General features: G+C 54.3%; 7 protein-coding genes across 7 annotated transcripts; 4 read left to right on the top strand and 3 right to left on the bottom strand.

The window, feature by feature from the left end:
* The first annotated feature begins 7 nt into the window (after positions 1-7).
* On the top strand, positions 8-2,608 carry B0H64DRAFT_355762 (HCO3 transporter family-domain-containing protein). The gene is made up of 6 exons (XM_062801566.1): positions 8-500; positions 590-945; positions 1,000-1,175; positions 1,230-1,433; positions 1,504-1,887; positions 1,947-2,608. The coding sequence occupies exons 1-6, from the start codon at positions 196-198 to the stop codon at positions 2,373-2,375; spliced, it is 1,854 nt and encodes a 617-aa protein (XP_062663076.1). The 5' UTR covers positions 8-195; the 3' UTR covers positions 2,376-2,608.
* Positions 2,609-6,733: 4,125 nt separating this feature from the next.
* B0H64DRAFT_388951 (uncharacterized protein) lies at positions 6,734-7,342 on the top strand. The gene has a single exon (XM_062803303.1). The coding sequence runs from the start codon at positions 6,926-6,928 to the stop codon at positions 7,304-7,306; it is 381 nt and encodes a 126-aa protein (XP_062663075.1). The 5' UTR covers positions 6,734-6,925; the 3' UTR covers positions 7,307-7,342.
* Positions 7,343-7,826: 484 nt separating this feature from the next.
* On the bottom strand, positions 7,827-10,130 carry B0H64DRAFT_422962 (laccase; the record flags this gene model as incomplete). Its single annotated transcript, XM_062805588.1, has 7 exons — positions 9,822-10,130; positions 9,691-9,769; positions 9,619-9,630; positions 9,483-9,552; positions 8,463-9,435; positions 8,332-8,400; positions 7,827-8,240 (listed from the first exon to the last, which is right to left on the bottom strand). Exons 1-7 carry the CDS (start codon positions 10,065-10,067, stop codon positions 7,827-7,829), a joined length of 1,863 nt encoding a protein of 620 aa, XP_062663074.1. The 5' UTR covers positions 10,068-10,130.
* A 4,550-nt stretch (positions 10,131-14,680) lies between these two features.
* On the bottom strand, positions 14,681-16,285 carry B0H64DRAFT_102040 (uncharacterized protein). The gene is made up of 2 exons (XM_062797665.1): positions 16,056-16,285; positions 14,681-15,990 (listed from the first exon to the last, which is right to left on the bottom strand). The coding sequence occupies exons 1-2, from the start codon at positions 16,222-16,224 to the stop codon at positions 14,861-14,863; spliced, it is 1,299 nt and encodes a 432-aa protein (XP_062663073.1). The 5' UTR covers positions 16,225-16,285; the 3' UTR covers positions 14,681-14,860.
* Positions 16,286-20,500: 4,215 nt separating this feature from the next.
* B0H64DRAFT_415832 (uncharacterized protein) lies at positions 20,501-22,290 on the top strand (the record flags this gene model as incomplete). The annotated part of the gene is made up of 4 exons (XM_062805125.1): positions 20,501-20,651; positions 20,703-20,958; positions 20,999-21,890; positions 21,931-22,290. 4 exons carry the CDS (start codon positions 20,501-20,503, stop codon positions 22,288-22,290), a joined length of 1,659 nt encoding a protein of 552 aa, XP_062663072.1.
* Positions 22,291-22,523: 233 nt separating this feature from the next.
* On the bottom strand, positions 22,524-25,118 carry B0H64DRAFT_422961 (uncharacterized protein). The gene is made up of 5 exons (XM_062805587.1): positions 24,936-25,118; positions 23,928-24,881; positions 23,581-23,876; positions 22,908-23,507; positions 22,524-22,838 (listed from the first exon to the last, which is right to left on the bottom strand). Exons 1-5 carry the CDS (start codon positions 25,012-25,014, stop codon positions 22,773-22,775), a joined length of 1,995 nt encoding a protein of 664 aa, XP_062663071.1. The 5' UTR covers positions 25,015-25,118; the 3' UTR covers positions 22,524-22,772.
* Positions 25,119-25,165: 47 nt separating this feature from the next.
* On the top strand, positions 25,166-26,272 carry B0H64DRAFT_388938 (uncharacterized protein). The gene is made up of 2 exons (XM_062803302.1): positions 25,166-25,333; positions 25,397-26,272. The coding sequence occupies exon 2, from the start codon at positions 25,561-25,563 to the stop codon at positions 25,951-25,953; it is 393 nt and encodes a 130-aa protein (XP_062663070.1). The 5' UTR covers positions 25,166-25,333; positions 25,397-25,560; the 3' UTR covers positions 25,954-26,272.
* Positions 26,273-26,530: the final 258 nt, after the last annotated feature.

The following is a 26,530-nucleotide window of genomic DNA, read 5'->3' as shown; positions in this document are numbered from 1 at the left end:
TCCCGCCCCAACCCTTTTGCCTCCTGACCAACCCCGACGGGGACAGGGGTCTCCCCGTCCGATGGAATGCGAGAAACATATAAGTGAGAAAGATGTTCCTCATCCCGAGTTCGCTCCCTCCTCTCCAGACTTGACCAACCTCTGCTCTCTTCTGTTTCTGACCCTGAGCCCTATCCTTCAACCTGATAAGAGGTAATGTTACAGCAGGGCTCGCCGGAAACGGAACCAAAAATGGCTTCGTCCACGCCTGCGAGCCAAGACTCGGGCACGGCTGCGGCAGCACCGGGGAATGAGGACACGTTCGAGCCCCTGGGTAGACAAGAAACCAAGGCCTCTTACTCGTACGTCGGCCTCAAAGGCTGGCGTCGCTGGAGAGCCCTGCGCCCTGGCCGCGGTATCTATCACGACATCAAGAGGAGACTTCCATACTACTGGAGCGACCTTTCCGACGCCTGGACATACCGGACCATTGCCAGCACCATCCGCATGTATTTTGTCAAGTAGGTCATCCATCGACTGCCTTTTTCTCTTTGTCTTTACTGTCTCCTTCTTTTTCCCTTTGCCTCCGAACCGGTTCTAACAACCACAGCCTGTTGCCGGCCATCGCCTACACCCTTGACATGTACAGACGCACCGGCGAGTTCTTTGGGGTGAACGAAGCGCTCTTCTCATCGGCCCTAGCGGCCATCGTTTTCAGCGTGCTCAGCTCTCAGCCCCTGACTATCGTCGGCGTTACCGGCCTCATCTCACTATTCAACTTTACCATCTATGACATCATCAGCATCTACGATGTTTCCATCTATCCCCAGTTCATGGCCTGGACCGGCATATGGGCAGCCATCTTCCACTGGCTCGTGGCCATCCTCAACGGCTGCGACTACATGCGCTACGTGACCGACTTCTCGAGCGAAGCCTTCGGCATGTATGTTGGGATTATCTACATTAGTAAGAGCGCACGACCAAGTAACGGTAATTACCCTGCTGACAAAAGTCGAACAGTCAAGGGGGTTGAAGAGCTGGTGAACGAATTCGATGAGTATGGGCCCACGGCCGGGTACTTGGCTTGCATGATCGCCATCCTGTACTTTTCGTCCGTCTACGCCCTTGAGAAACTGGGGAGCGGCAAGATCTGGAGAGCGGGATTTCGAGGGATCCTCGCCGACTACGCCTATGTTGTACGTGTCCTATCTCAGCCCTCCTCACTTTACATCAAGTCTGACAAGCTTCAGTTTTGCACTGTCTTTTGGGTTGGCTTCTCGCATATCCCCGGAAGAATCGAGTTCACAAATGTCGGCCGAGTGCCGGTTACGGATGCCTTCGCTCCAACCCAGCCACGAAACTGGCTGATCGATTTCTGGAATCTTGACGTTGGCTGGATCTTTGTTGCCATGCCCTTTGGTTTCTTGGTTATGCTGCTCTTCTACTATGACCACGTGAGTACTACCTCGCTCGATATTATGGCCCCATCAGTGGTGAGGACAGCGGCGCTTACAAAGGTTCAAGAACGTCAGCAGCATCACCGCTCAAGCGCGGCAGTTCCCCCTCAAGAAACCCGGCGGCTTCCACTGGGACTTCTTCCTTCTCGGGTGCACCACCTTTGTCGCCGGGATTCTTGGACTTCCCATGCCGAACGGCCTTGTCCCACAAGCACCGGTACACACCGACTCGCTTACCGTCTATAAGACTTCACTCCGCATCATCCCCACTGCCGAAGGGGAGGGCACTGAAATCCGTCGTCCAGTGGTCAGTGCAGAAGCCGTGGTTGAGCAACGTGTCACGCATTTCTTGATGGGGCTCGCTCTCATCGGCACCATGACTGGGCCGCTTCTGGTGGTTCTGCATACCATGCCCGCCGCTGTCTTTGCCGGCGTCTTCTTCATTGTTGGCGTACGTCAAAAACTCCCGATTACTCGATGCATTCTCGTCCTCGCTGACTCTTCTCACAGTGGGGCTCCATCGAATCGAACGGTATTCTTCAGAAATTCATCTACCTCCAAGCCGAGGAACGCTTCATCCAGCGGGACGAGCCGCTGCTGCAAGTCCGGAAGCGCAAGATCTGGCTCTACATCGCCATCCAGTTCTCTACCGTCGCTGCGTGTGTTGCCATTTCACATACCCTCGCCGCCATCGGGTTTCCCGTGCTCATCATGTTGCTTATACCGCTGAGGATCTTGGTCATACCCAAATGGTTTCACCTGGACGAGCTCCAGGCGCTGGACGAATTCACCGCGACCAACAAGATCGTCCTTGCCAGCCTGGGTGGGATGCCCGCACTGCCCGAACACGCCACTATGGAGGGGTCGGGCCTGGAGCGGAAACGGAGCGAGCGCCGGTTTGGCATCCCGAGGCAACGGGCGGGAAGCATTCATCGGTAAAAGCATCCCCGACTTCTCGGGACCCAGTGATAACGTTGGTTTTGAGGAGGATAATATACCTAGATTAAGACGCGCCAGTGCTCGAGCATGCGTTATTATAACGTGGCTAGTCTCGAACGTAACCCTCGGAAGGGAAGCGATCGATCTTCACGTTCTCATGCAGATAGCTATAGACGTATGATTCTTCAATGGAACGAGGCTGGCCAGTCTCCTCTGCCTCATCACACACACAACATACCTTGCAGCCCGGACAGAAGCATGGCGAGTCCCACAATGCGCGCAACTCTCCGAAGTACATGCCCCTTGCTTCCATCCGTGCTTAATCCGGAGGCGGTCGTCACATCTCTCACGCTGGTTGGGGCATACGCGTATTCCCAAGCCAAGGGTATCGATCGGCATCCTCATGTGTTGTCCTGTGGCTTCGATCACCATTCAGCTCATACCAGCCCGCGTGGCGCAAAGCTATGGTTGGTGAGTTTGGGCTTGCTGGTCTTGTTAGCGACTTCTGAGATTTGCTCGCACCCACGCTTTCCCTCATATAGTCATGGGTTGTCGTGTTGTGACGGTGTGTCTCAGGGCCCCTCGCAAGGCGCTGTCGATTGTCGATCACAAGCGCAGGTCGGTAACTATTCTCCACACCATCCGACAGTGCACCCACCGGGTTAGTTATAAACATTCATGCTCACGCATAAGAAGGACGCGTCCACCCGCCCCCCCCCCCCCCCCCCTCCCCCCCCCCTTCGTCCATCAGAACACTCACCAGTTGCGTTCCTCCTCCGGTTTCCGACCACACAACCCCTCAGAGAACCATCAACAAAATGGTACCCCCGCATCCTTCTAGCACTCCTCGTCCCGTCCGCTTTCGCCATCGCAAATCCCGGAGCGGCGGCTATCGTCAAGCGTCAAGACGACGATTACGACCGCTGCGAGTGCGAGGCCCGGGGACAGGCAGTGACCTGGACCGGTGTGCAACCATCCAGCTTGATTGAAAGAATTTGTGACATCAACTTCACAAACCACACCGCCTGCTATACAAAGCCGTTTGGCCGTGTCTGTGTCTGGTCGAAGGATCATCTCGCCTGCGAATGCGCGGTTGAAAAGGCGCGCATGTTGGAGACTCAGAGAGGGGACGAGTGGTCTCTTGTAAGTATTTCCCTGTCCGTTCCCCCTTCTTCCCCCGGCGACTACCCTTGTTTGGGGATTTGGGGTGAAGGATGGCGAAACTAACGTGGTTGAGTAGATGGACATATACTGCAAGGAAACCCGCGTTGTTCTCGAGAAAGCATAATTCCCTCGGCCGGCTTAAACTCCGGATTGGCACTTGGCAAAGATAGGACGATTTAACCTTTGTTGAGCTGTTGAGCGATGGGTTATACGGGCAGGAGTAACGTGTTCAAAAAGTGCCGCGTGGTGAAGTCGTTGCTTGACCACCGGGACGTTAGAGGAGAGCTCTTGACCCGGTCCTCGTGGAGGTATTTTCGTTGGTCCGAGACCACAGCTTCAAGTACTTGCTTTACATCTCACCTTAGAACAATTTGTTTAAACTCATGACATGCAATCTGCGTATCGCAAGCGTGCAAAGCGCATCTACTTAGCTAGGACAGTTAGCTGGCACAACGGGCAGCGGTTGAAGTGCCGTGCCCGTTCGCTCTAGCGGTTGATGGCGAGGTATTCGTCACGGTACTTGGCGGGTTAACGGAGGCTCGTGGTCGAGAAAAGGGAGCTGCGTGACACCAATGCCCGAGGCAATATGGAAGAGATTCCCGAAGGCGGTGTGTTCACAAGGGTACCGCCTAGCGTGTATGGACAAATGCATTGGTTTGAGACAAGACAGCTCGGATCGACTGCGGTCGCTCTCAGCTGCCGAGAGAATCGATCGGCATTCCGAGTTTCCAGCCCGACAACCTTAAGGGCCGTCCTCTTAACGATTCACCATTCGCTTCTCGTTGCCTGCGCGCAGTTGTGCAGCGCTTTGGCAAATTGGCGGACAATTTCCCGAACGACAAGTCTTGTTGACCGTTAGAAGCATCAGAATTGCATGTCCAGCTACCTAGCCACCTATGTATTCAATACGGTGCCGTTGAAGGACTTTACAACAGGACCATCTGTGTCCCACTGCCACAGATGCTGCAAGTGACGTGTGCTTTACCCCAGACTTGTGCCGGTGTGATGTGATGTGGGCTTCCGCTCGTGCGTCGCGCCGATCAGGGCCGAAGTCTTCTCCAAATACAGCTAGTTAGCGATCGGCGCTCACATGTCGTTCGTGTCCTGGAGCTCGTCTCTCAGTCGCCGTTCAGCTCATGCTTGGGGTCCCACGTAGCGGAGAGCTTTAATTGGAGAGTTTCACGGCTGAGCTTTGCTGGCACTCCTGGACACGCCACTCCAAACTCCAAGTCTCCAACAGCCGTTGTGAATCATTGGGTTCCTGTTTGTCATCACCGCATCTCAATGCTTCCCGGTGCTGGGGATAGCTGTCTTTATGCGTCATCTGACGGTACCGGGAGGTTCTTTCGCTCTGTTTTAATCTGTAGCTACACACTCATCTTCGGTATACGAAGAGAGCTCACCCGCCTCCCCCTTACCCTCGTCCGTCGCCACATCTTACTTGTGTCACCACCTCAGAACACTTCTCAGTCGCACCTAATTCTCTTAGAAAAGCCAGGAGGGCCATCATAAAAATGGTATCCTATCGTTTTCTAGTACTTCTCGTCAAGGTCTCCCGCAACGCAAATCTCAACAACGCAATCAAACAAATCCAACGCAAATCAACGTAAATCGACCTCTAATTTAGCCAAATAACTTGTTCGATTTGCGTTGCTTGATTTGATAGATTTGCCAAGCTGTACAGAGGAAAAATGCCCTGCAAAATGCCCTGCAAAACGCCCTCAACCGCCACAACAGCCACATCCAACCCGACCCTGTATAACCGCTGGGCGCCCAGAGGCGCCTACAATAGGTAGGTGGCCCGGATTGAGCCTTCGTTTGCAGACGACAGTCGCATTGAACTGGGGCAACGAGCTCCCTCTAACCAGAGGGATATAGGGTCTGGAATTTCGTTTTTCCGTTTCTTCGTCGCGTTCGTCCGCCCGGGACGTCCTTATATTTAGTCAGAAGCTTAAGCCCTCTCAGAGTTTACAGGGTATACAATTCTATTCCTTTTTCCGCACTTGTTAAAGTAACTTCTTTTTACGGTAGTTGTAACCGCAGCCTTCTGACCAGAAGGCTACGTATATAGGTATATTAATTCTATAGTTGTAGGATTCGTAGTATTGAAGATTGTTCTTTAAGCCAATTCCTCCTTTATATAACATTGACATTATAACGCGCGTATAGTATATAACCCACTATAAGTATTTAGTAGTGTATATGGTTTTAAGGTATATCGCTACTTCAGCATCGCCACTTTTACCAGCCAACCAGCCAGCCAGCTTATAGTTGCGTAGTCAGAAAAAAACACGATTTGAAAGATCTGAATTTTATTGCGTTTTTGAGCGATTCAGCGGATTGCAAGATCGTTTAATTTGATTGCGTTTTGATGGATTGATAGATCTGATAGCTGTAAGTCAGGAAGAGCAAGGAGAGGTGGTAGTAGGGGTTAGGGTTATATATAGGATTTGATTTGACCCAAGGCAAACAAATTCAAACAAGTCAAATTTGGCTAACTCTGGGCCAAATCAAAGCAAATGGGCCTTCATATTTGGTTTGTTTGCGTTGCGGGAGACCTTGCTTCTCGTCTCGTCCGTTCTCGTTAGCGCTGCCCCCGGATTGTCCCCCACTTTGCCAATGTCGGTTGGGGCTTGAGGAATCTAATATCCTGCCTAGTGGAATTTCCGTTGTACAAATGGCAACGTTACTCTCACCCCACGAGTATGCGATAATAGTTCGGCCGATGATTCGAACACCATAGACTTGTATCCATAGCTCCCTCCTTCCCGACCTCAAAACCGGCCGCTAAGGTTAACCCGAATATTCAATGCGGATGCTCATTACCTGTCATCAATCCATTGGGAACGTGCGTGTAGACAAAAAAGCTATTGGCGGCGTGCTGTGGGCTTTCCTTCGTGCCACTCTGTCAGGCACACACGTATCTCCAAAATCAAGATATCGATCGGCAATCACATGCACTGCCTTTAGCTCCGGATTGCCATTCGGCTGGCGCCGGTCTCGTGGTGGGGGTGTTCGGTTGGTGAGTGTAGTAGGCTTCCTGGTTGTTCCTGCTGAGGTTTGCTGGAAGGTAGTGGCGCTCCCAGCCCCCTTTCCTCAACCAATGGTGAGTTGTCATCTGTCTCACAACCCCTCTTAACGCGCCGTTGATCACCAATACCGGTAACTCACTAATCTGTATTTGTACCATCTAAGATAGCATGTCCTTTCTCCCGGTTCTATTTGTATACGCTCATCTTCGCGCATAAGAAGCAAGCCGGCCTGCTTCACCCCTCCTCTCGTTCATGGCCAGATCCGGTCCGTGTCGCCTCATCACAGGATTCACCACCAGCATTCCTTGACCGTTTCCCAACTATACGATAACCAAAAGGACTGCGGTCAACAAAATGGTGTCCCTCCTGCTTTTAGTGCTTCTGATCCCGTCCGCCCTCGCCATCGCCGGCCGTCAAAACCGAACTTGCACCTGCGAAAGGTACGAGAATGAAGTGGTCTGGAGGGACGTACAACCGTCCACCCTGATCCAGCAACTGTGTGAGGAGGGTTCCGGGCGGACCCAGTTCTGCTCGGAAAAGGGATTCGCGACCGTCTGCATCGGGTCAGTGGATCGCGAGAGCTGCGATTGTATGGTTGACGCGGCGAAGAGATGGGAGAGGGAGAAGGGACCTAGCAGCTGGACTCTTGTAAGCACGCTCGCAGACCCATCAATGCCCTGCCCCCACCCCCTTCGGTGTCCCTTAGATCTTGGGAACGGCAAACGCCGGATCTAACTTGGTTCGGTAGCTGGATTTGGAATGCACACAGTCCAACGTCACTGCCGAACCGTACGGACGGGTTGGTTACATGTAGGACTCGGAATTGGTACCAGGGAGTAAATCGGCGCCAAATAACCTTGGCTGATGGATGAGCAGTGTATTGGTAGTAAGTGGGGGAGATGGAGCTGCAGCCGAGTGGCACGCGATGCGATGCGGATGTCGTTCGGTTTCTCCTCCGCGACCCTGGAGGGAAGCTGTCGACCCACCCCTTGTTAGTTACTAGATTTTAATGGGCTTCCGGCTTCGCCACGAGGCTCTCTGTTCACATCTCTTGTTACTGTGAAACCGTCGAGTGCCAACGTTGTGACATACAATTCGAATCTCCATAAATGTTCTACCAAGGCGGTCTCCATACAACAACAACAACAACAACAACAATAACAACAACCCCTTTAAACACGAACCGGGCACCCCTTGAACCCCCCCCCCCCCCCCCCCCCCCCAACAACTAACCCCCCCAAGCACAAGCTCAAACTCAAGCCTTAACCATCCACTCACTCTCCTCCACAAACCGGTGCCTCAACCCGGAATCAATCTTGGGAAACGGATTCGTCGGCCAATACTCCCGCCACTCCTCACAGACCCGATTAAAGTCATCGCGGTCCGCCGGCGTGATGCGCTGGCGCAGGTCGTCGGGCCGCTCGAGGAAGTCGACGCTCAGCCCGCCCGACACGTGCCAGGCGATGTGGCAGTGGAACAGCCAGGCGCCCGGGTTGTCGGTGCGGAACGCCAGCAGCAGCCAGCCTCCGGCCGGGAGCATGGTTACGTCCCGCCGGACTGGGTTGGTGCCGCGGAGGCGGGGCAGGTCCACGGCCGGGTCGAAGACGAAGCGCTGCTGCGAGGCGGGGGGCACGTCGGGCGAGCGGCCGAGGACGAGGAAATCGTGGCCCTGTGTGTGGCAGGGGGGTCAGTGTTAGGCTCATGTGGTGGGTTGGTGGGTTGGTAACTCGGGAGGGGAATGGGGGTGGGGAGTGACCTACGTGCAAGTGCATCGGGTGCGGGAGACTGAACGGTCCGTCGGGGTCGTTCTCGACCAGCCAGTAGGTCCACTTCAACCCGGCGGTGTCAGTGGCGTTGGCATCTCAAGTTGGGTGGGGGGACAGAAACTCACCTGATTGACCCCATCCACTTGCACAATATTGTCACTCGTCGGGTAGCTCGTGTTCTGCGTCATGACATAGTCCAGGATCGGCTTGCCCCAGTCGACGTTGATGGCGCTGCCGTTGACCTTCCAGACAAACAGCGGGGTGCCAGTCAGGTCGATGGTCACGGGAAGGGTGTTGCCGGGTCGCTTGACAAAGCCGCTGACGGGGACATTGCGGGTCACGACGGGGGTCAGGTTCGGGAGGTCGAGGCACTGGTGGTCGGTGGGCGGGGAGCCCTGGTTGGTCGGGAGTCCGCCGGGGGCGCCGGCGTAGTGGAAGATGGCCGCCGGGGTGGGGTGGAGCGAGCCGCCGCAGGAGGCCTGGCCGCCAAAGGTGACGTTGAACCAGTAGTTGCCCGGCGTGCTGTTCGCGTCGATGGTCACGTCGTATCGCTGCCCGACCGCTAGGAACAGGCTGTCGACCGTCATGGCGTTGACGGGGACCATGTCCGAGGCGATGATGGTCATGCTGTGGTTGACGAGCGAGACTTGGAAGTGATTGTCGGTAGAGGTGTTGATGATGCGCAGACGGTGCCGCTTGCCGGGGGTGAGGGTCACGTTGGCCCACTCGCCGACGCCGGTGATCGGGTGCTTGGCCGTGCCGTTGAAGAGCACGTTGTCGCTGAACGGTGCGCCGTTGTCCATGGTGAAGTGTACCAGCTCGTCGGCGCTGCGGTAATAGTAATCCATGAGAGGGAAGACGCCTAGGTCGATTTCATAGGGGAGCGAGGCCGGGCCGTTGATTTGGATTGTGCCCACTACGCCGTTTCCGTACTGCGCCGAGAAGTGAGAGTGGTACCAGCTCGTGCCATATTGCTGGGCCTTGAATCGGTAGACTCTCTGGCCTCCGTTGGGTGGGATCGGGCATTCCGTGACGCCATTGGCGCCGTCGTGTAAGTTGGTGTCCTTCTGGTGCATGCCGTGCCAGTGGATGGAAGTGCTACAAAGGTTAGTACCTGTACATCACTATGAACCTGACTGACATACCCGTTCGTATCGAGGTTGTTAATGACCGTAACCTCGATCGTATCGCCCCAATCAGCGAATACGGTGGGTCCTGTGATTGGGTCAGTGATCGTCTTCAGGGGGAAGACTGGTCAAATCAACGGCAAGAAATGCATACCCATGATGTTGTCTATTGAACCCATGTGTTAGCTTGAAGATAGCAATAATCCGGAGAAACGGCATGGCGTACCGTTGATGAGCATGACCTTGTTCTTGACAACGCCATCCGGGCCTGGCCAGTTCTCCTTCTCGGTGAGAGTGAAAGTGTACTGTCTCATGTTAGTCTCAACCTCCGTTTTGGTACGTGGAAGGAACACTCACAGGCCGAACAACTCCCGTATCAGGACTGTCAACCTCGTAATCCGTGTTGATATTGTAGCCGGTGGTCCAGCACGCCCGGTTGCTGGGAGTGTGGCAGCTTGCCTGGCGAGGGAGCACTCCCGCCTCCTGTCTCTCCGCGATGGGGACGAGAAGGTCCCGCTGGGCGGCAGTGGAGGGAGGTGCGGCAGCAACACTGGGGACAAGTATGCCCACAGTGAGCGCCACGACACCGAAGAGAAACTTCATCTTCAGGGTACTGGGAAGCTACCCGATAAGAAACAAGAACAAAGACAAGAATGTGGACAACTGATCCTGCCTGGATGTCCTGGTGAAGACGAAAATTCAAAGTGGTCGACAGGACAACCAGCCCCCTTTATAGACGAAGCCAAGGGACCTTTCGTTAGAGGATTCGAAACGCACTCGGTTTGATTCGGGATAGCATCATCTCCCCTCCCCACCACACCAACTTTGAGATACCATCCAACACTCGTATCAGCGTAGTCCAATCCCCTTTGGAGACGCGGGGACAGGCGTCAAAGTTCCTGGAGCTATGAATAGGCCGAGATGGGTGGATATGACGCTAGGCGAAGTTGGGGCTGGAAAGGACCTCGAACGTGAGGGCGGTTCGGTGACTGGTGATATTGGACGGTCTCTTGCGTCTCTCGTGACTCAGGGGAACGCGGATTTGGCGGTTACGGGAGAGCAGACAGGACCGTAGTGGTGTAGGGAAACGACGTTGACTAAGGAGTTGATACAGGTAGGAGCAGCCCTCTAAGCCATGTTGGATCCCGCCTCCCACCACGTCGTTCATCTCCGTGGAGATTGCTTCGGGAAAGGCAGTAAGCCTTGCCGCCGGGAGTTGATCATCTGAAAGGACGCAAACTGCATGTGACTGGGGTTCATCCAGAGCAGAGGGCGTCCGCTCTCGGTAGTGGCTGCCTCGAAGGAGCTCGCCTGGAGCAGCGATGGTGTGGAAGACATAGCCGAGATCAATAGTTTTGCCAACTTCTGCAAGAAGACGGGGTGGAGGTCAAGGAGGGAGTTGAGCATGGGACCGGGTTGTGGAGGTGAGGCTTTGAAGTCCACTTCCCTGCCCCCAGAGTATGGCGGAGTAGGGAGCATGATGGTAAAGAAAACAACACAGAGCTAAGGTATCGGTCCTGCAGCATGTATTGGCTTGGCCGTCCGTGGTGCTCTAATCTCTGCGCCCATGACGACCCCAGCCACGGACAAAGCGTTTGTACAGAAAAGCGTCCAACGGCGGCACGGTATGTGGAAAACGTTCCCGTATCTCGTGGCTTGCGTGTCTTGTTCATCGGTTGTGCAGCTGCATATGGGACAGGTTCCCAAGCATCTCGTGATCATGCTCTTGGCAGGGGCAAAGCCACGCGGGTTGGGAGAATGTAAGACCAAGGCAGGGCATTCTACGCCAGGCCTCAGGTCCACCGGACCAATTACGGTGGTGGATGTGGTGGCTTGGAGCATCAAGCGGACATTGCTCGATGATGGCACGGGCAAGCATGCACCCCATAATTACCGAGAATATTTCTAGAACTTCGGCCACACGAAAACCCGAAACTGGACGGGCCTACCGAACAAACATGACTTGCATGAAGGTGTCGTATCGATGAACCCTATCAAGTCAGGGTCGCAACACAGGGGCCGGTAACTAAAGTATCGACAGACGGTGGGTATGACGGGAGGAACAAGGAAGCCCCAGCTGAGAAAGATCGATATCCAAGATCGTCAGGGGTCCGTTGTGACAACACGACGTGGAGGGGATGGCACCCTGCCGTGTAGGGTAGCATGCAGTGTGGATTGCGCCATTATATCGCCCATTTGGGGATGTCACGCTCAGGGTAGGTACCAATCCTCCCGCGCTGGCGCCCCGGGAGCGGACAGTTCTGCCCTACCGGTATGGGATTTAAATTGACATGCCGCTCGTCTCCCCTTGTCTGGAACAAGCAGTCATTGGCTGGCGATAGATCTTGGCGGAGAGGGAGAGCGGGAAGGCTTGGACCCTGTGGAAGGATGAGTTTGTGACAGTGAGACAGGTTCTTCGAAAGGCGGAAGTTCCCACCCACCACTTTGGAGTGTGCCTCAAGCTCAAGAAGGCCAGTTCACGCTAGCACTATAAGCTAACGTGAAATACTCACATCGGCTATAACGGCATTTCATCACACCGCGTACGAAGGTATATTCTTGGTGGTCAGAAGGCCGGCAACCGCGCGAGCAGTGAAGGGTTAATTACCTTAGGTAATCTGAGCTAGATCAAAAGCTAGCACGGGGTGATCGGTCTCCCGAAACGATTGGGTGCGGGAATTCCGCGAGTTGCCGAAACTCAACGTGACAGATCGAGACCCGGTGTAGTTTGGTAATGGCTCAACAAGGACGGGAACAAGGGTTGGTTCCTACGTCCGAATGAGTAGAAGCTTGCGGTTCCGATTGTGCGAGGGAAACGCCGCCCCGTCATTGGCCTGTAGACCTCTCGTCGACACGATGTTATCCCGCCCCGTCTGTCAGCAATGTTTTGAGCTACCAGGTGGCGTCAAGTTGCTTGTTAGGTAATGTAAAGCTTGCAGACGTGCCCGACCTTCTGCCCAAATTTTGAATCCTTGCTTTACCGGCTGTGGTGTGCTTTAGCTTTCGCTCACAAACTGGTTTGACGATGCAGTGTGCTTCCTCTCGACTTTCATGCGGAGATTTGGTATCCTTCCAGGCGCAGCTGATGTTACACCTCTTGGGGCTGAAACCCAACCGTTCGACCAGGAAGCGGGGATTTGCGGTTGTATCGGGTGGGATCCCAGGGTGTCGGGGACTCAGATCGCCTCGGGTCGAGGCTTGACACAATCGGGCCAGTCGGGGGACGAGGAAACAGGGCTCCTGATGAAGGTTGCATGCTCGCCCGGGATGCATGCCCCAAGCCAGGTCGGCCCTGAGCCGTGTTTGGTTACTAAATAAAGCCAGCCCCCCAAACTATTGGCCACATGCCGCCCATAGCCACTTGTTGGCCCAATGACGGGGGCCGTAAATCAAGAATCCCTTGGATCATGACTCAAGGGAGGTATCGTGACGGCCAAGGCTCTGAAAGCCCGTCTCCGCCGTGATTTCTTCGATTTCGACAGACCGAGCACCAAGCCAAGCCGACTATCTCCTCGCTTGTTGTGATGGCGCCGGTAGTTCGGTGGAGAGCTGTCGTTCGAAGCGAGGGCTTTCACGCCGGAAGGTTTCCGCCGGAGTGGATTCCTGCCGGTAACTGAACTGTCACAAGTGCCATTGCAACGACAGCAGCAACTAACGCCGCAAGTGCGAGGCAAGCAGTCGACGGAAATGAGCAAGTGTGGCATGTTGATCAAGTTATCCCGAGAACTGGGAGCTTGTGAGCATCTGCCGATACGATATCCCGAGTTCTCAGGGGGCGTCAACCGAGGCGCACACGGCTTGCCGCAAGACTGCAGCATGCATCTCACGCGGCAATCCTAGGGCTAGGCCGAAGCGCGTGTTGGTGCTCACCGAGACTCGCGCTTTCGCAGTTCCCACTTCCCAAGTTCCCGTCTTTGCCATTCCGCATGTAACTACGGCTTGTGGGGGTCCTTGGCGTCGGGTGTCCAAGCCACGGGAATGTCTTGTCCGAGGGGGCGGGGGGAGGAAAGACAACAGAGAGAACGTCCTCAGAGAAGAAACCCATAAAATAAAACCAAGAAAACTACATACAGTGCCGGATGAAACCGTGGGATTGGCCAAGTACCGTGCAGACTTCCATGCCATCTGAGTCGGCCCGGGAGTTGGAGGTAACCTTGGAGGTTCAAGTTGGAAGTGGTTTTGAGACCACCTTCCTCTCGAGGTTTGTTGGAGGAATGAATGAGACTCGAGCAAAGCACTCGAAGTCGGAAGGTGGGGTTTCGGACAGGGCCCGGCTGGCCCGGCTGGATTATTGGTTGGGGTGGTGGGGTCATGTCAAAGCTGAAGCTGGGCAGTGACAGGGGCAGTGATCGCCTCCAGGGATGTGGTCACTTGGCAAGCGCCACCGTTCGTGATGCCTCGACGGAACAGAATGCCGGTTTGGAGGTCGCTTGTTCCTTCCCTTCCTCCTCTTCGCGGCCCTTTCGCGCTAACATGTCGGGCGCATCGCACCTTCCCGCTTGCCCCACCAATCTAAGCAGGCACCGGCGGCATCCGCGGTCCTCCTCCCCCAAGCCATGAGCCACATCCCCACGTGCTCCCTCACCAAGGCAAACTGGCAAATCGAAGATTCAGCGCTGCAGGCTGCAGGGCTGCCGGGTGACGCCCGGAATTGGGAACGATCAGCGACAATAGCCACGCGAGCATGAGACCATTGAGCGCAGGACGCAGGCGTGTGGCACCCAAAAGCCAGGTTGCTGGGGATTTCAAGCAAGATCCTTCGTCCTGTTGCGAGTTCCCCGGAAAATGCGGTGGATGCATGTGGCCGTCAGCCATGAATCAGCCACCTATGCGTCAGATCGAACGCTGACTGGCGCGCATGAAGACGCGAAAGTCTCAGCTCAGTGAGGTGCGATACCTCATACTAGCCTGGGGGGTCAGTCTCTAAGCGCAACATGGAAAGGCTCTTTCGGCGCTCTGCTCTATGATAGGGTTATACCAGGCGTCTCGTAAAAATGGTGTTGACTTGACTAATATAGTTGGACAGAAGTGTTTGATGCAAGCTGCTGCAGCATTAGGTAGCGGGGTGGCCAGCCCAATTATGCCGTGACAGTTGTCGATTACTTCCAAGGTACCAGGTATCGCACAGTTCCGGTCGGGTACGTGACCTACTCGACTCAGGACTTGACTACCTACTGGTAGCACCAAAGGTGCCATTCAGAAATGACCTCCAAGTTTAGATCTTCATCGCAGGCTTATGGAAACCCAGTGCAACGAGGAAAAGTCTACGTCAGCATGTCGCGGCCAAGAGGTAACAGGCGTTGTCAACCATTCTACCGTGACGTCGTTTGTTCCGTCCCTCGTTAACATTGGAAGTTTGCCCACAACTTGCTCATCTGAGGAATCATCCGACTATCTTATTTTTTGGTTAGTGCGACAAGCGCCTTTCGCAGGGCCCTTCCAAGATCCGAGTCTTGAACCCCAGAATAATCCCTTGGAGGACATAAAACCTCTCCCACAACAGTCCCTTCCTGTTCCCTATCTAGTAACGTCGGGCTAGGAGAGGTCCCATCGCTCCGACCGTCGGTAAACTTGCTGATTAGCGCGAGTACATCGCCAAGTCGATTTGCTGAGATGGCCACCCTCAAAATCCCCTCCAGAAAAGCGATGACCGTCTCCTCGAACACTTTTACGCCCCCCCTCTCAAACTTTAGAAGCAACGTTGCCGCTACTACCAACATTTCAGCTAGCCATGGATGTCCCTCCCAACTGACAACGGTGGTAAGCCAGGCATGTGGGTGTGCGGCTATAAACAGCCGCTGTTGGACAACTGAAATGACCTTCATCAGGCAGTCGAGGGTATTGTCCATCCGCAACTTGACCGCCAGTTGCACGAACATCAAACCGACGATCGCAGTTATTTGAGCCTCCATAGCCCCCCGGAAGCTTATTGAGACGCTGACCCTTTGGGAGATATCATCGATGACCTCGACGAATTGCGCGGCATGGGGCGTGGTCAGCGCGTGTTCAAGTACTCTAGCACAAGTGTTGACTGCAAAGCTGGCCATGAGCTTGTTCTCCGCCTCTACCACGCCCAGGAGTCCCTCGATTCCGGCGCGGAAGTAATACTTTGCCTCTTCAACCTCACCTCGGTCAACGAGGTCCACGAAGTCGGCGCCGCACTGGTCGAGTATAGCCTGCACTAATGTCGGGTCCTTTCCTGTTGTAATCAGGGTCGTTAGGGCGCCGACCCAAACCCTCGACATTCTCTTCGCGCGCTCTTCATCTCCGCGCCTGAAATCGTCGAGCAAGATGTTCATCGCCAGCCGCACGGCTAGCAAGAGCGGTCGTTCGGGCATGATTTTGACCGAATTCATGACGAACGCGCGCCCGATATTTCCAAAACCGCCGTAAAACGCGCGAACGAAGCTAGTGTTCGAAAACGCGACCAATGTCGGATTCAGTCGTGGTGCCCTCGCCTGAGAAGCTGGGAGACTGCCGTCGATCTTGTGTTGACCTAAAGTCGCGTTGGTGTAATCGGTCCGAACTGGATATTAATTAGCAGTTAATATCCATAGTGATCACCACTAGACTTTAGTGCCTTTGTCTTACCTGCCCCAGAGGTTGTATTAACTCCCTCCGAATAGTAGTCGCCATTCCACAGATCTTCCGCACAAAGCGGAAGCGAGATATCTGATATATTTGGAACCTCGCTGAGACTCGCTTCCGAGGCCGTTGTCCGCCTAGTGGACGCGGTCGATAAACTCGGCAAGGAATCCATGGACACGTTCCATAGCCGGTCATGCTTATATGCCTTTGACTTGCGGCGGAGTGCCTCCAACCCTCCCCGGAGCATCGCCGGTGCCGAACGAGTAGAGACAGCAGTCCTCCCCGTCCTGACCGACGCAGAGTCGTTAGGCTGGTGTAGGTCTTGCCGCACCGTACCGGCTTGGGACCGTGTGAAAATCGTGTCGTTTGACTCGGCGGTTTCCGTCGCAAGAGAGCAGAGCTGTTTCATCATATCCATGACCTCCGCGTGGTGAGTATTACTACCCATGTTAGTTCATCTCCATGGTACCAAACAACCGATCAGATAACGTACTACCGAATCAAACTCAAAATCAGGATCAAGCTCGTCTTGTGTTTATCCAAGTCCTGCATCAACTTCTCGATTTCGGCTTCTTTCCCCGCCCACCAAATTCTTCCCCAATACATTTTCGGCTTCGAGCCCGACTCCGCCTTTTCACAGTCGTCGATGTGTTTTTCTAGCTCCGAAAAGACCAATACACACCCAGTCAACGTTGTCACGAGCTGGTCAAGCTGAACGAAGCGAAGTCCCGGGGTGTTTGACCGTTTTCCATGGGATAGTTGCCAGTCGTCAATCAGGTTCTGGACTTCGAGGAGGATGAAGTTCACAACGCGGACCTCCTCAACCGCTCGCTGCAAGGATTTATGGGTTTCCTTCACCTTCAACGCAAATGTAGTGAGTCCGAATATGACCCTGCTGGAAACCGTAACGAGGCCACACACTGAGGCGGCAATGGAGAGTGGATCCGCCATGCTGGAGGCTACCAAGGGTTGTCGGATGCTGGTCAGTGGGGGGTTTCTGGGTTTGGTAGACGCGAGTCAGGTTCTCGGGGCGTCCAGGGGATTCGGTCGTTTTAAGAATTCTTGACGGCTCTTGTATGAACCTAGGTGGCAGTAGTAAGTTGGCTGCGAACAAATCCCAATTTTGGCGCCTGTCTTGGCTGCAAGTACTTTTTGTTGTGGATGGCGGAGGGTCCTGTTGCGGTGGTGTGTTCGGATTCGGGGAGGGAGTTGGTCGTATCGGGTGCCAGGGTGGTACTATTGATGAACCCAACCAACACTTACTTCGTTCTTCCATCCTCTTTTGCAAGGTTTCAGGTTTGCTTCCTTGCCTCTCAAAGACCTGGCGTAACTCCCGCGCCCACGTTCGACAAGGGGTCGACGGCCACTGATGTAACGGTGCCTAAAAACCAGCCCAAGGGCAGACCTCAAAGCTTCCGCGCAGCCAGAGACACCAACCGTTGCACGAGCTGTCAATTCGCCGAAGGTTGGGCTGCAGCGAATGTTGGGCCGCGGAGATCACTACAGATTAATTACTAATACACGGGGTAATTCACTTGCTTCGCTACCTAACAGCCAAACACGTCATTGCAAGGCTGCCGGGTGATCCCCCAGGGTTGGGAATGATTGGTGACAATAGTTACCATGTACCTTACCTAGCCACGCGAGTATGAGACGACTGAGCGGAGGGACGCAGCTGAGCCATGTGGCACCCAAAGCCAGGCTGCTGAAAATTTGAAAGACCCACCAAGTTATCGGGAGCGAGACATACTTATACATCGAAGACCCTCAAGGAGAGCTGACGTTTGACCAATGTAGATTCCTTCCGACATACCGCGTCTTCTCTAAGTCCGGTTTCTACTACAGATAGTCTTCTCGTGGTCTCCCGCTCGGCACCTACGGCACCCCTCATCCCGAAACTCCGGGATATCTTGACTCCCATGTGTGAGTATGTCTGAGGCATTGCATCTCGCTAAGATTTGCCGTGATTTCCTCGCGCCCGTTGACGACCTTCCGCCGAGTGTTCGAGGAATTCTAAGAAGACGAAAGATTTCACTTGACGGAGCCGCGAAGCTACCGTCTCGTAGGTAGAGAGAATCGGCACCTGGATGCCCAGTCATTCAAAGTCCTAGCAGCCTCCTGAGAGAAAAGAGTTGCCATTCGAGCATTCTTCAGCGGGGACGTTGGTGCAGTCGCAGAGTGAGTCCGATGATGTTTGGACTGTGCGGGTAATGGGGGATCCCGAGAACCACAATATTACCAGGTATTATGACTTGAATAACATCGAGGCGCTTGAAGACATATCTTGTCGTCGGGGATAAGGCCTTGACAGTGTATTGGAGCATACCCTTTTCAAGATTACGCATCCAAGCACATATAGCTCAGGGGTTAGGGCGCCCCTGGTTACTCCCGCCGGAGAGTCAGTGTCCATTCCAGAACAGAAGATATGGAGAGAGGCCAAGGGATTTTGAATTTCTTAGACTAGGCAATACTGTTATTAGTAGCCCTTACCTTGAACTCATGTGTCCATATCTGAGCTCGGAAGGAAGCCTCGGCTCTCGACGGGAAGCCTCAGCTCTCGACGGGAAGCCTCAGCTCTCGACGGGTTCTCGATGCAGCGGCTGGATCGATTGCGCCAGGCCGATGGCGGCAGGGTTCCCAGTCCCGGAGCGACGACAACACTTAGACGTGACGGAGTTGAAAACCCGTTATCAGGCTAGTTCAACCGCTGCCGAGACGGAATCATAAGGAAGAATGAACGCTAGCGCTGAATGTGACTAGATTGCGAAGGGACACCCCTTCTAACCCGGACACTTCTGACGGCTGACACGAGGCATTTGGTGTCTTACACAATTAGATCCCCCTCAATTTCGCGCTATTAAAGGCACCGTACCATGCACCCGAACTGACGCTCCCTGAACACACCTTGCCGAAACCCAACCGCATCAACGGACCGCACTCGAACATCGTCCGGAAGTGAATTCCACATATCTGCCCCATGCAGCTCGGGTCGGTGGACGTCTCATGCAGCGTACACAGGGTCTCGAACTCGGTGGCGCATTACTGTCAACAACGGATAACACTCACTACTAAGAAACAGAAATCGACACCATAGGTTAGCTAGTCGCTCCACAGTAGCGCTAAAATGGCCCGAGATAAATATAAAAGAACGAAGATCTAGAACGAAAAGAAGTATAATACTCAACTCCTTTACAAACGTGCCCTCCGGAAACTAGCTCCGCTTACCTCCTATATAGAAGCACCCCGGTGTAAGGTCTACTCGCCCTCAACGGCATAGCTTAGTACCTTGCGGCGTATGGCAATTCGCGAAGCTAGACCGGGCCTACTCGGGCCGTTCAACCGCGAGATGAACGTAGGACTGCTCAAGGGCCATGAAGAAGGCGTACTAGGCGACGTAGCTGTAAGCAGAGCGGTCCTGGCCGTGCCGGTGCGGGATGAAGAGGCGTACATCTGCTAGGGAGGTCGGGCCCGGGTTGGAGACGGCGAGTCGGGCGCGGAAAAAGGCGGATTGCCGGTCGAGTTGTGGGGCGGAGGCCGAGGTGGCGGTGCCGTCCCCGCCCCGGCCCCGGAAGAGATGGACCGGGAAGAGGAGGGATGTGTTCCGTCTCCTGGACCCTGTGGGCGGCGAGGAAGCGGTCGAGGACGGTGATGGGCACTTGAAGCCGTGTAGGGGGGTTATAGGACCCATTGAAGGAGGCGGGCTGGGCTCAGGCTTCATTTCAGCGTTTGGTCAGCGTTGATCGCGTTGGTACAGTGATGGGTCGAAAGATGGTTAGGGAAGTAGTGCCGTAAAGATCACGGGGGAGCATCTGAGCAGCCACACCGTAGGTAGTTAACCCCAATATCCGGCCGCTACTCGGTTTCTCGATCTCGATTAGACATGATGCATAATAAATGGCCGCATATTGTTGTTGTCTTCTCACGAACCCCGGCTACCCCAAAAGGTTCGGCTCGGTCCTACTAATTACAAGGGGCAGTGGGAAATAAAAAACAACCTACCTAATTACTTTTGTGCTCCCGCTCCCAGTGTCCCACTAATACGCCTGCCGCTGCCGTACTAGAGCCATTTGAGGAATTCCAGGCTAAAGGATTGTTTTCTTAGGTGTTTGTGTAATAGTAGGTCTAAACTAGATTTCATAAACCTAGGTGCGTGCTTGCATCTGCAAAATCGGTGGAGCGCCAGGTTGTTACAGTGAGCCTCCCTTTGTCCGTTCTTTTTTTAGATGGATTCACTGGAACAAAGAACGCCTACTGTCTACAATTTACAGAAAGCAGAAACAGCATTCTGGCACAGGTTGTATTAATGCACACAGCCGGTACCCGCTTCACACAAACTTATAATCAGCTATTTATCAGCCACTTCTTCTTGTCCTAGTATTATTACGCGTTCTCTTTTGTTAACGACACTCGCTGAAAAACCATTGTATTCTTCAATTAGTCAGATCGCAATGGTGAATACTATTCTAGGCCTCGAGATAGTGCGCTTCCATGCCCATTACTACATTCGTCGTCATCAGTACAATGGCTCGTTCACCAGCTTGAGGGTTCTCAGTGAGCAAATCATCGCTAGGATCCCTCGGAACCGTAACAAGTACAAGAGTAAGTCGTGCAAGTATTATACGTTCAAATTTGGAAACTAACAATCCGCAGAATGGTTGAGGTCGATGCGGACGGAGTACAGGGCTAAGGAACTCGCCCTCGAGAAACATGTCCACCAGATCTGCGACGAGTCCAAGCCCGATTATTCGAAATTTGCCGAGTTCGTGGCCCTCCCATCGGAGTTGCCACGGCTGGACGAACACTGCGACGCCAAATTCTTCTACATCATCAACCTCGATAAGGGGATTCTCACCATGAACCACACCATCCACTGGAGCTTGTGCAACATCCCACACCAGAGCGATCTGTGGGCTCGCGCTATTGAAGATAGCACCTGCTGGGACAAGCTCACGGTCTACCTCGACACTTGCTCACAAGAAAGAGCATATGACCTCCCCGGCTTTGGAGATTCCCAACCGAAATAGAACGATGGGTTATGCCTACCGTGTCGTAACTCCGAAGACAAACATTGAAGAACCGCGAAAAGCATTCCTTACATTCGTTCTAGCCAGGACGCTTATCGAATACCACAAAGAGATCAGTCGATATGGGAGGGAATGGGCTCCGGGCACGTTCCCTTCTCACGAGCTGATCTTTGCCTTCGTTTCCATCGCCTCTGGGCAGGCTAGATTACACTCTTTCCCTGAACAGCCGTGCAATCCACGAAATTGCCGCGCCCGGAACTGCAAGTGGAATCACCTCCCAAGGTCTCCAGGGTGGCTTAGTAAACCATGGGCTGGCGCTAGCACTCCGTTGCTCGAGTTCGGCTCGCCGTCTCATCGGCCAGGTGAGCCCGCAGGAGCGTCGCCCACGGAGACCATGTACTGGTTCAAAGGCGTCCTTGTCAGCCTTACGCTAGTGGTTGACGAGGAGGCTATTTCGGACGCCGTTACGTGGGGTATTGAACAAAAACGAACAAACTTCCAGATGGTCATTTTGTCGCTGTTCAAAGTGGCGTTTGCCGAAGTTTCCCTTGACAACGATGGAGACGGGAAGCCAGTTGTCAGGCTCAGCGAATCTATCAATCTCTCGCCTATACGCGCGGAACACTGTGCCGGCGCACATCCCCGCGAGCGACCAGCGGGGTGGAAGGACGAACCGAGTCAGCCGGGTCATAGTATTCATCGGTGTGCGGTCATGGTACGGGCAACCTGCACTGGAACCGCGCAGGAACTGCGAGAGAACTTCCCCGGGCTCGCTGCGCTTGTCAACTTCTTCGATGCCGCTACGAACCGCCTCGTGGCATGCAAACATATGGCCGGGCGTCCTGCCCGCTGAGCTCTACCACCGGATTCTCGACTTCACCGACTACGATACTTGGCACAACTGCTCGGTTGTGTCGCCACAGCTTCACGCCTACTGCCTTTTCAAGTACAGGCTTGACGACCGGCTGAGGATTGTAGCTGGCCCTTTCGCAAAGCTGCAGGGGGTACAACTGCTGTCGTTCGACTTCGAGGACTTGGAAACAGGAGAGATCCTTCCCATGATGCAGGTCCAACGGCATTGCGGGGCGGAAAAGTATCGTTGGATGCCCCTCATCGGCGGTGAACGGAAGGCCCTCATGGTGGACGTGGTCGTCCAGTTTGGGCCGGCGGATGATGTGCCGGTGGGAGAGGAAAGTGGTGATAGACGCACATAACACCGAAATTTCTGGGCTTTGTGCGGTGCTCTCCTCTCCGACCGCCGCTGACAAACCGAAGTCGACCCGGAATCCTATCCACGTATAACTTGGATGAGTGGTTTGGAGCAGGGTAATGGATGTCCGCAACAGGGATCGTGGCCCAGATCCTGGCGGGGCAGCCAGCAGCAATCTATTCATGACCTACGTAGTTTTAGCTAGACACCCTTGCGTACCTACCTAACAACCGAAGTGCCTCATGTCCTTTCTAGGCCCACGTCCTATGTGTGGCAAAGTATATGGTTGGCTCAAGCCGCGTCAACCTCGGGACTCAGGCGAACAATATTCTCGTACAACCACGTCGGTCATTTGTTATTGCAAAATAAGTGCCACCCATTATCCATCTCTCAGACGTTTACCAGCCCCCTCCAGACCAACTACGGCTTACGCCCCTCTACACACGATCTCATCCAGAAACTACGGCCATCTGTCGCCTCCAATCCTTAGGTCTTTTGAAGTGGCTCAGTTACCACGCCAAACGTGTTGATGCCACAAGCAAGATTGCGGTACTATCCCCAAAGTCGGATAGTAGAGTTAGGTCTTGCATCACTTTATAAGCGGCCGGGGCTGTTACATGCCTGGGCACCAAAGAGACCGGTGATTGCCGCTCCGGGACCGGCCACAATCTCCCTTGCCACCATGGGCCCACCCCCCAATTTGGATATCGTGCCAAACTCACAGGCCCTGCCGCGGTTCGTGGACAGCTTGAACCATGCCAATGACCCTTCTTCGCGGGATAGTATAACATTGAAGGGGCTCTCGTCGGGGAACTGCTGGCAAAGCTCAACTCTGTCAATGACCTCGCCGCCCGGGCCGTCGATTTGAAACTCGACAGGGTCTTTTTCCTCCGGGCCGTCACTGCGGCCAAATCTCCGGCATTCGGCCGGCACCTCTTTATCGAAGAAAAAATCGATACGCACTAAGACATGGCTGACGCTGATTGCGACTTTGATAAGATTCGGGAGATAGATCCCACCGGGACCCCCAAAATAAGTCCAAAAGAGTGGCCTATATCCCCAGGCGTACCATTTAACTGATACGAAGAAGTCTTCATTCAGGTCAAGGGCCGGCGGCGGCACGTCAGGATACCATATCGCGGAGCACCTTAGTGTGTCTTGTCCATCCGGTCGCGTCGTATCCGTCTTTCGGGCCACAGCAATACTGACTATTCTGAAGGCCTGTTTATTTGAACCACGCCAGGGTTAGCAGACTGGAAAGGTGAGGTAGCAGAGGTTGTCATGGTGTTCCTACATCAAAACCAACGTCCAGTGCCGTGATCGGGTACCCTAGCGCGAGCCGTTGAGTCTTGGGCGCATCATTGGGACACCCGAGCCAAGCCGATGGCTTCCCGCTCCGGCCATCAATGCACTGCAGAGCGTGGATACCGCCTGATCCAACTGCCAGATTGAAGCCTGCCAACCCGGCAAGCTGCACAGAACGCCATTGACCGCTGTTGTAACCTAGCCGTAGGACTTCCCCAGAGGCAGTGCTCAGCGATATTCCCGCAAGATACTCCCAGTTGCCGGCCCGGATAGTCGATGCCGATACTTAGGATATCCCATCCGGGATGGTTACCCGTTTGCTTTGGAGTCGCCGACAACCCTCCTTGGAATGGCAGAAGCCCTCGGCTAGTTGCCTCGGCATACTCCCCGCCGCGAGGACCCAAACTCTGGTCTCCTCGAGGAGGGGCTCAGAAGAGAACTCATTCCACTTCAGCTCCAAGATATCCGCAAGATGTTGAATGAGGGCCCAGATTCGTTTCCTGTTTTGGAGCCCCTGTCCGATGTGACTATCCGTCGTGCGATGGTGTAGCCGACGCCAGTCCATGCTAGCGGTCCTATGATGCCGAACTTCGAACAGCCACGAGCGATCCAAACGTCCCCTGAACCGCGACGCCCAAAACTGCTGGCTATGAAACACGGACCAAAACGACTTCGACGCATGCCGAGCGTTCAGAACGTCCGGAGTCGGTAGATACGCCGCGATGGCTGAGCGCAACTCTACAGGAAGCGCGATAAATGGGTCTTTTCCGGATGACGACGCCGAGGCGGTAAACGAGAATGGATTCTCAGAAGGCTCTCGGGGACTTTCGGTCAGAATCTTGTCGACTTCGGACACAGCAAGGGGATCGGCGGTGTAGGGGATGTCAGACCAGCCGTTTAGGAACGCCCGGTCTGTGAACCGCCCTTCCCAGGGAAAGAAATGCTCCTCCCTGATGAGAGCAAGCCCCCCATAGTCGTGACCCCAGTGGATGCTATCTCCACCCATGCCTAGTGGGAGTGAGTCGCAGACTCCAAACAGTCTCGCGTGGGGAACTGGCGTAGGATGGAACGCTTGCTCTAAAAGGGACCAGCAGGAGTCGTGAAAGATGAAGCCACGCCTGCCGTTTATATCCCATCGTTTCATTACCGCGAACTCGTCTTCATCGGGATGGCCATAGCCGGGGTCATCAAACCGCGCGTTGGGATCTGACGGGGCGATGAAGGGTCCGCGGCCCGGGCCGGTGCAAAGACCGACTCCAGTTAAAAAGATACCTTCCGGGCATGAGTACACTGAGACCCGTTAGTCCTCATTGCGGAAGTTCTCGTAGGACGACAAGCGCTTACAGCCACGAAACTGATTCATCCATGAAATGGACCCCTCTTGATCATAAATCTTCCATCCGCAGATAGCGCATGAGTACATTTTCAGTTTTGCCTGTGACTTGACGCCACCACAGTGTGAAAGGCACGCGTTGAAGCGGGGAGGATACAAACGTGACGAGGTTGCCGTTGGGCGGTTGCCATTTTGTTCCCTGTTGGGCCGATCTCCGTCGGGGTTCGGGTACGGTCCTCCGCAGGATGCGAGCGGCTCACCTCCCCCCTCATTAGGCAACCAAGCCCGACCAAGCTCCTGCGGTTGTTCTGGGGCCGAATACATTCAACAGTGGCAACCCCCATCTCCAGAGCCCGGATAAAGTCCCTGAAAAGATTATAACAAGATGCCCTTTTATGACCCCAACGGCGTAAGTCCTTCTTCCCGGTGAACGTATATGTACCTATTAACCTCGAACTAACCATCTTGACAGTACATGCAGTATGAGGCCATCCGGGACTACTATGAGCGATTGTCCAAAGACACTCCGGAGGGCGTCGTTAACCACTTGTGGTACAACATCCTGCGAGAGTATTTCTTCAATAGCGAGGGCTTCCAGCTTGAGGTTCAGCCGGACGCACGAAACAGGAGGACGAGATGATCATCCTATACGTCAAACACAACAAGAACACGACTCTTATTCTCGTTGTGGACAACCGAGTATCGCTGGAGACGGACTCCGCGAGCTGGAGCAACGCCGTCAATGAGCTCACCAACCATATGAAGCTTGCCCGCTCGGACTTTCCCGAAGGCCAGGTAGCCGAAACCATATTCGGCATCGCGACCGTCGGTCACTACTCACGCCTCTATATCATGGAACCCGGGCAGTCAACGCTCACGGACCACCCAACCACCGCCGGTGGTTTACTGGAGTTCAGGAAGGACGAGTCGCAGATTGTCAGCCTCCTCCTCTCTATTAAGTCACAAGCGTCGCCGGTTGTTTTTGAGAGAGCAGACCTGGATCCCGGCTCCGGCGGTCCTGGTCAGTGAGAGCTAAAGCCCTAGCTCCGAAGTTAGTGGTGGGCTTGATTCAAACATTCACAAAAGACCGTTACAGAACCCTGATTTCTTCAGAGGAGAGGGTGTGCAAAACAGTTGGAATTCTGTATTGTAGCCAACAGAAAGAGCACCTAGGTAGGTACGCAGTACTTACCTGATACGTAGGTAGCGTTTCCTCCTGGGGCGTAATAACTGAGGAACCTCGGAACTTAGATCCAGCGCATCTTCGTGCATATGTCTCGATGCAGACTCATATCGACCTAGTCTACCCACGACAAATATCTCGCATTTTCCTTCCTACTAATTAACCCTATTCCCGAAGACCGTTTCCCCTGCTCTAGACTCCTGGTGACCTTCTTCTTTTTAATACTTGCAGTGCTTAAATGGTGAATTCGGAGGCGTGGGCACCAACCAAGCCGCGCACGCCTCGTCCTTGCTTTCATATCCTACAGAGCCCCGAGTATCGCGATGGCAATCACGACTGTTCGCTAGGGCCGTAGTGCAACGCTCAACTCGGAGTGGTCATGCGCGCAACGGGTGTGGGTGTAAATTTTGTAGTTGCACATTG

This window comes from Chaetomium fimeti, assembly GCF_033439085.1.
Source record: "Chaetomium fimeti strain CBS 168.71 chromosome Unknown B0H64scaffold_2, whole genome shotgun sequence".
NCBI lineage: Eukaryota > Fungi > Ascomycota > Sordariomycetes > Sordariales > Chaetomiaceae > Chaetomium > Chaetomium fimeti.
The sequence above is the reverse complement of the archived record's forward strand: the minus strand, read 5'-3'. Positions and strand labels throughout refer to the sequence as shown.

Bases quoted from the DNA above. Each gene is read 5' to 3' on its own strand.
- B0H64DRAFT_422961 (XM_062805587.1), bottom strand. From the start codon at position 25,014: ATGTACTCATGCGCTATCTGCGGATGGAAGATTTATGATCAAGAGGGG. The intron at 23,877-23,927 runs GTCGGCGACTCC...GGATATCCTAAG, and splicing joins CTGCCATTCCAAGGAGGGTT to TATCGGCATCGACTATCCGG. The intron at 23,508-23,580 runs GTAGGAACACCA...TCAAATAAACAG, and splicing joins CACTGGACGTTGGTTTTGAT to GCCTTCAGAATAGTCAGTAT.
- B0H64DRAFT_388951 (XM_062803303.1), top strand. From the start codon at position 6,926: ATGGTGTCCCTCCTGCTTTTAGTGCTTCTGATCCCGTCCGCCCTCGCC.
- B0H64DRAFT_355762 (XM_062801566.1), top strand. From the start codon at position 196: ATGTTACAGCAGGGCTCGCCGGAAACGGAACCAAAAATGGCTTCGTCC. The intron at 1,176-1,229 runs GTACGTGTCCTA...GACAAGCTTCAG, and splicing joins TCGCCGACTACGCCTATGTT to TTTTGCACTGTCTTTTGGGT. The intron at 1,888-1,946 runs GTACGTCAAAAA...CTCTTCTCACAG, and splicing joins GCGTCTTCTTCATTGTTGGC to TGGGGCTCCATCGAATCGAA.
- B0H64DRAFT_388938 (XM_062803302.1), top strand. From the start codon at position 25,561: ATGATCATCCTATACGTCAAACACAACAAGAACACGACTCTTATTCTC.
- B0H64DRAFT_102040 (XM_062797665.1), bottom strand. From the start codon at position 16,224: ATGGATTCCTTGCCGAGTTTATCGACCGCGTCCACTAGGCGGACAACG. The intron at 15,991-16,055 runs GTAAGACAAAGG...ATTAATATCCAG, and splicing joins TAATACAACCTCTGGGGCAG to TTCGGACCGATTACACCAAC.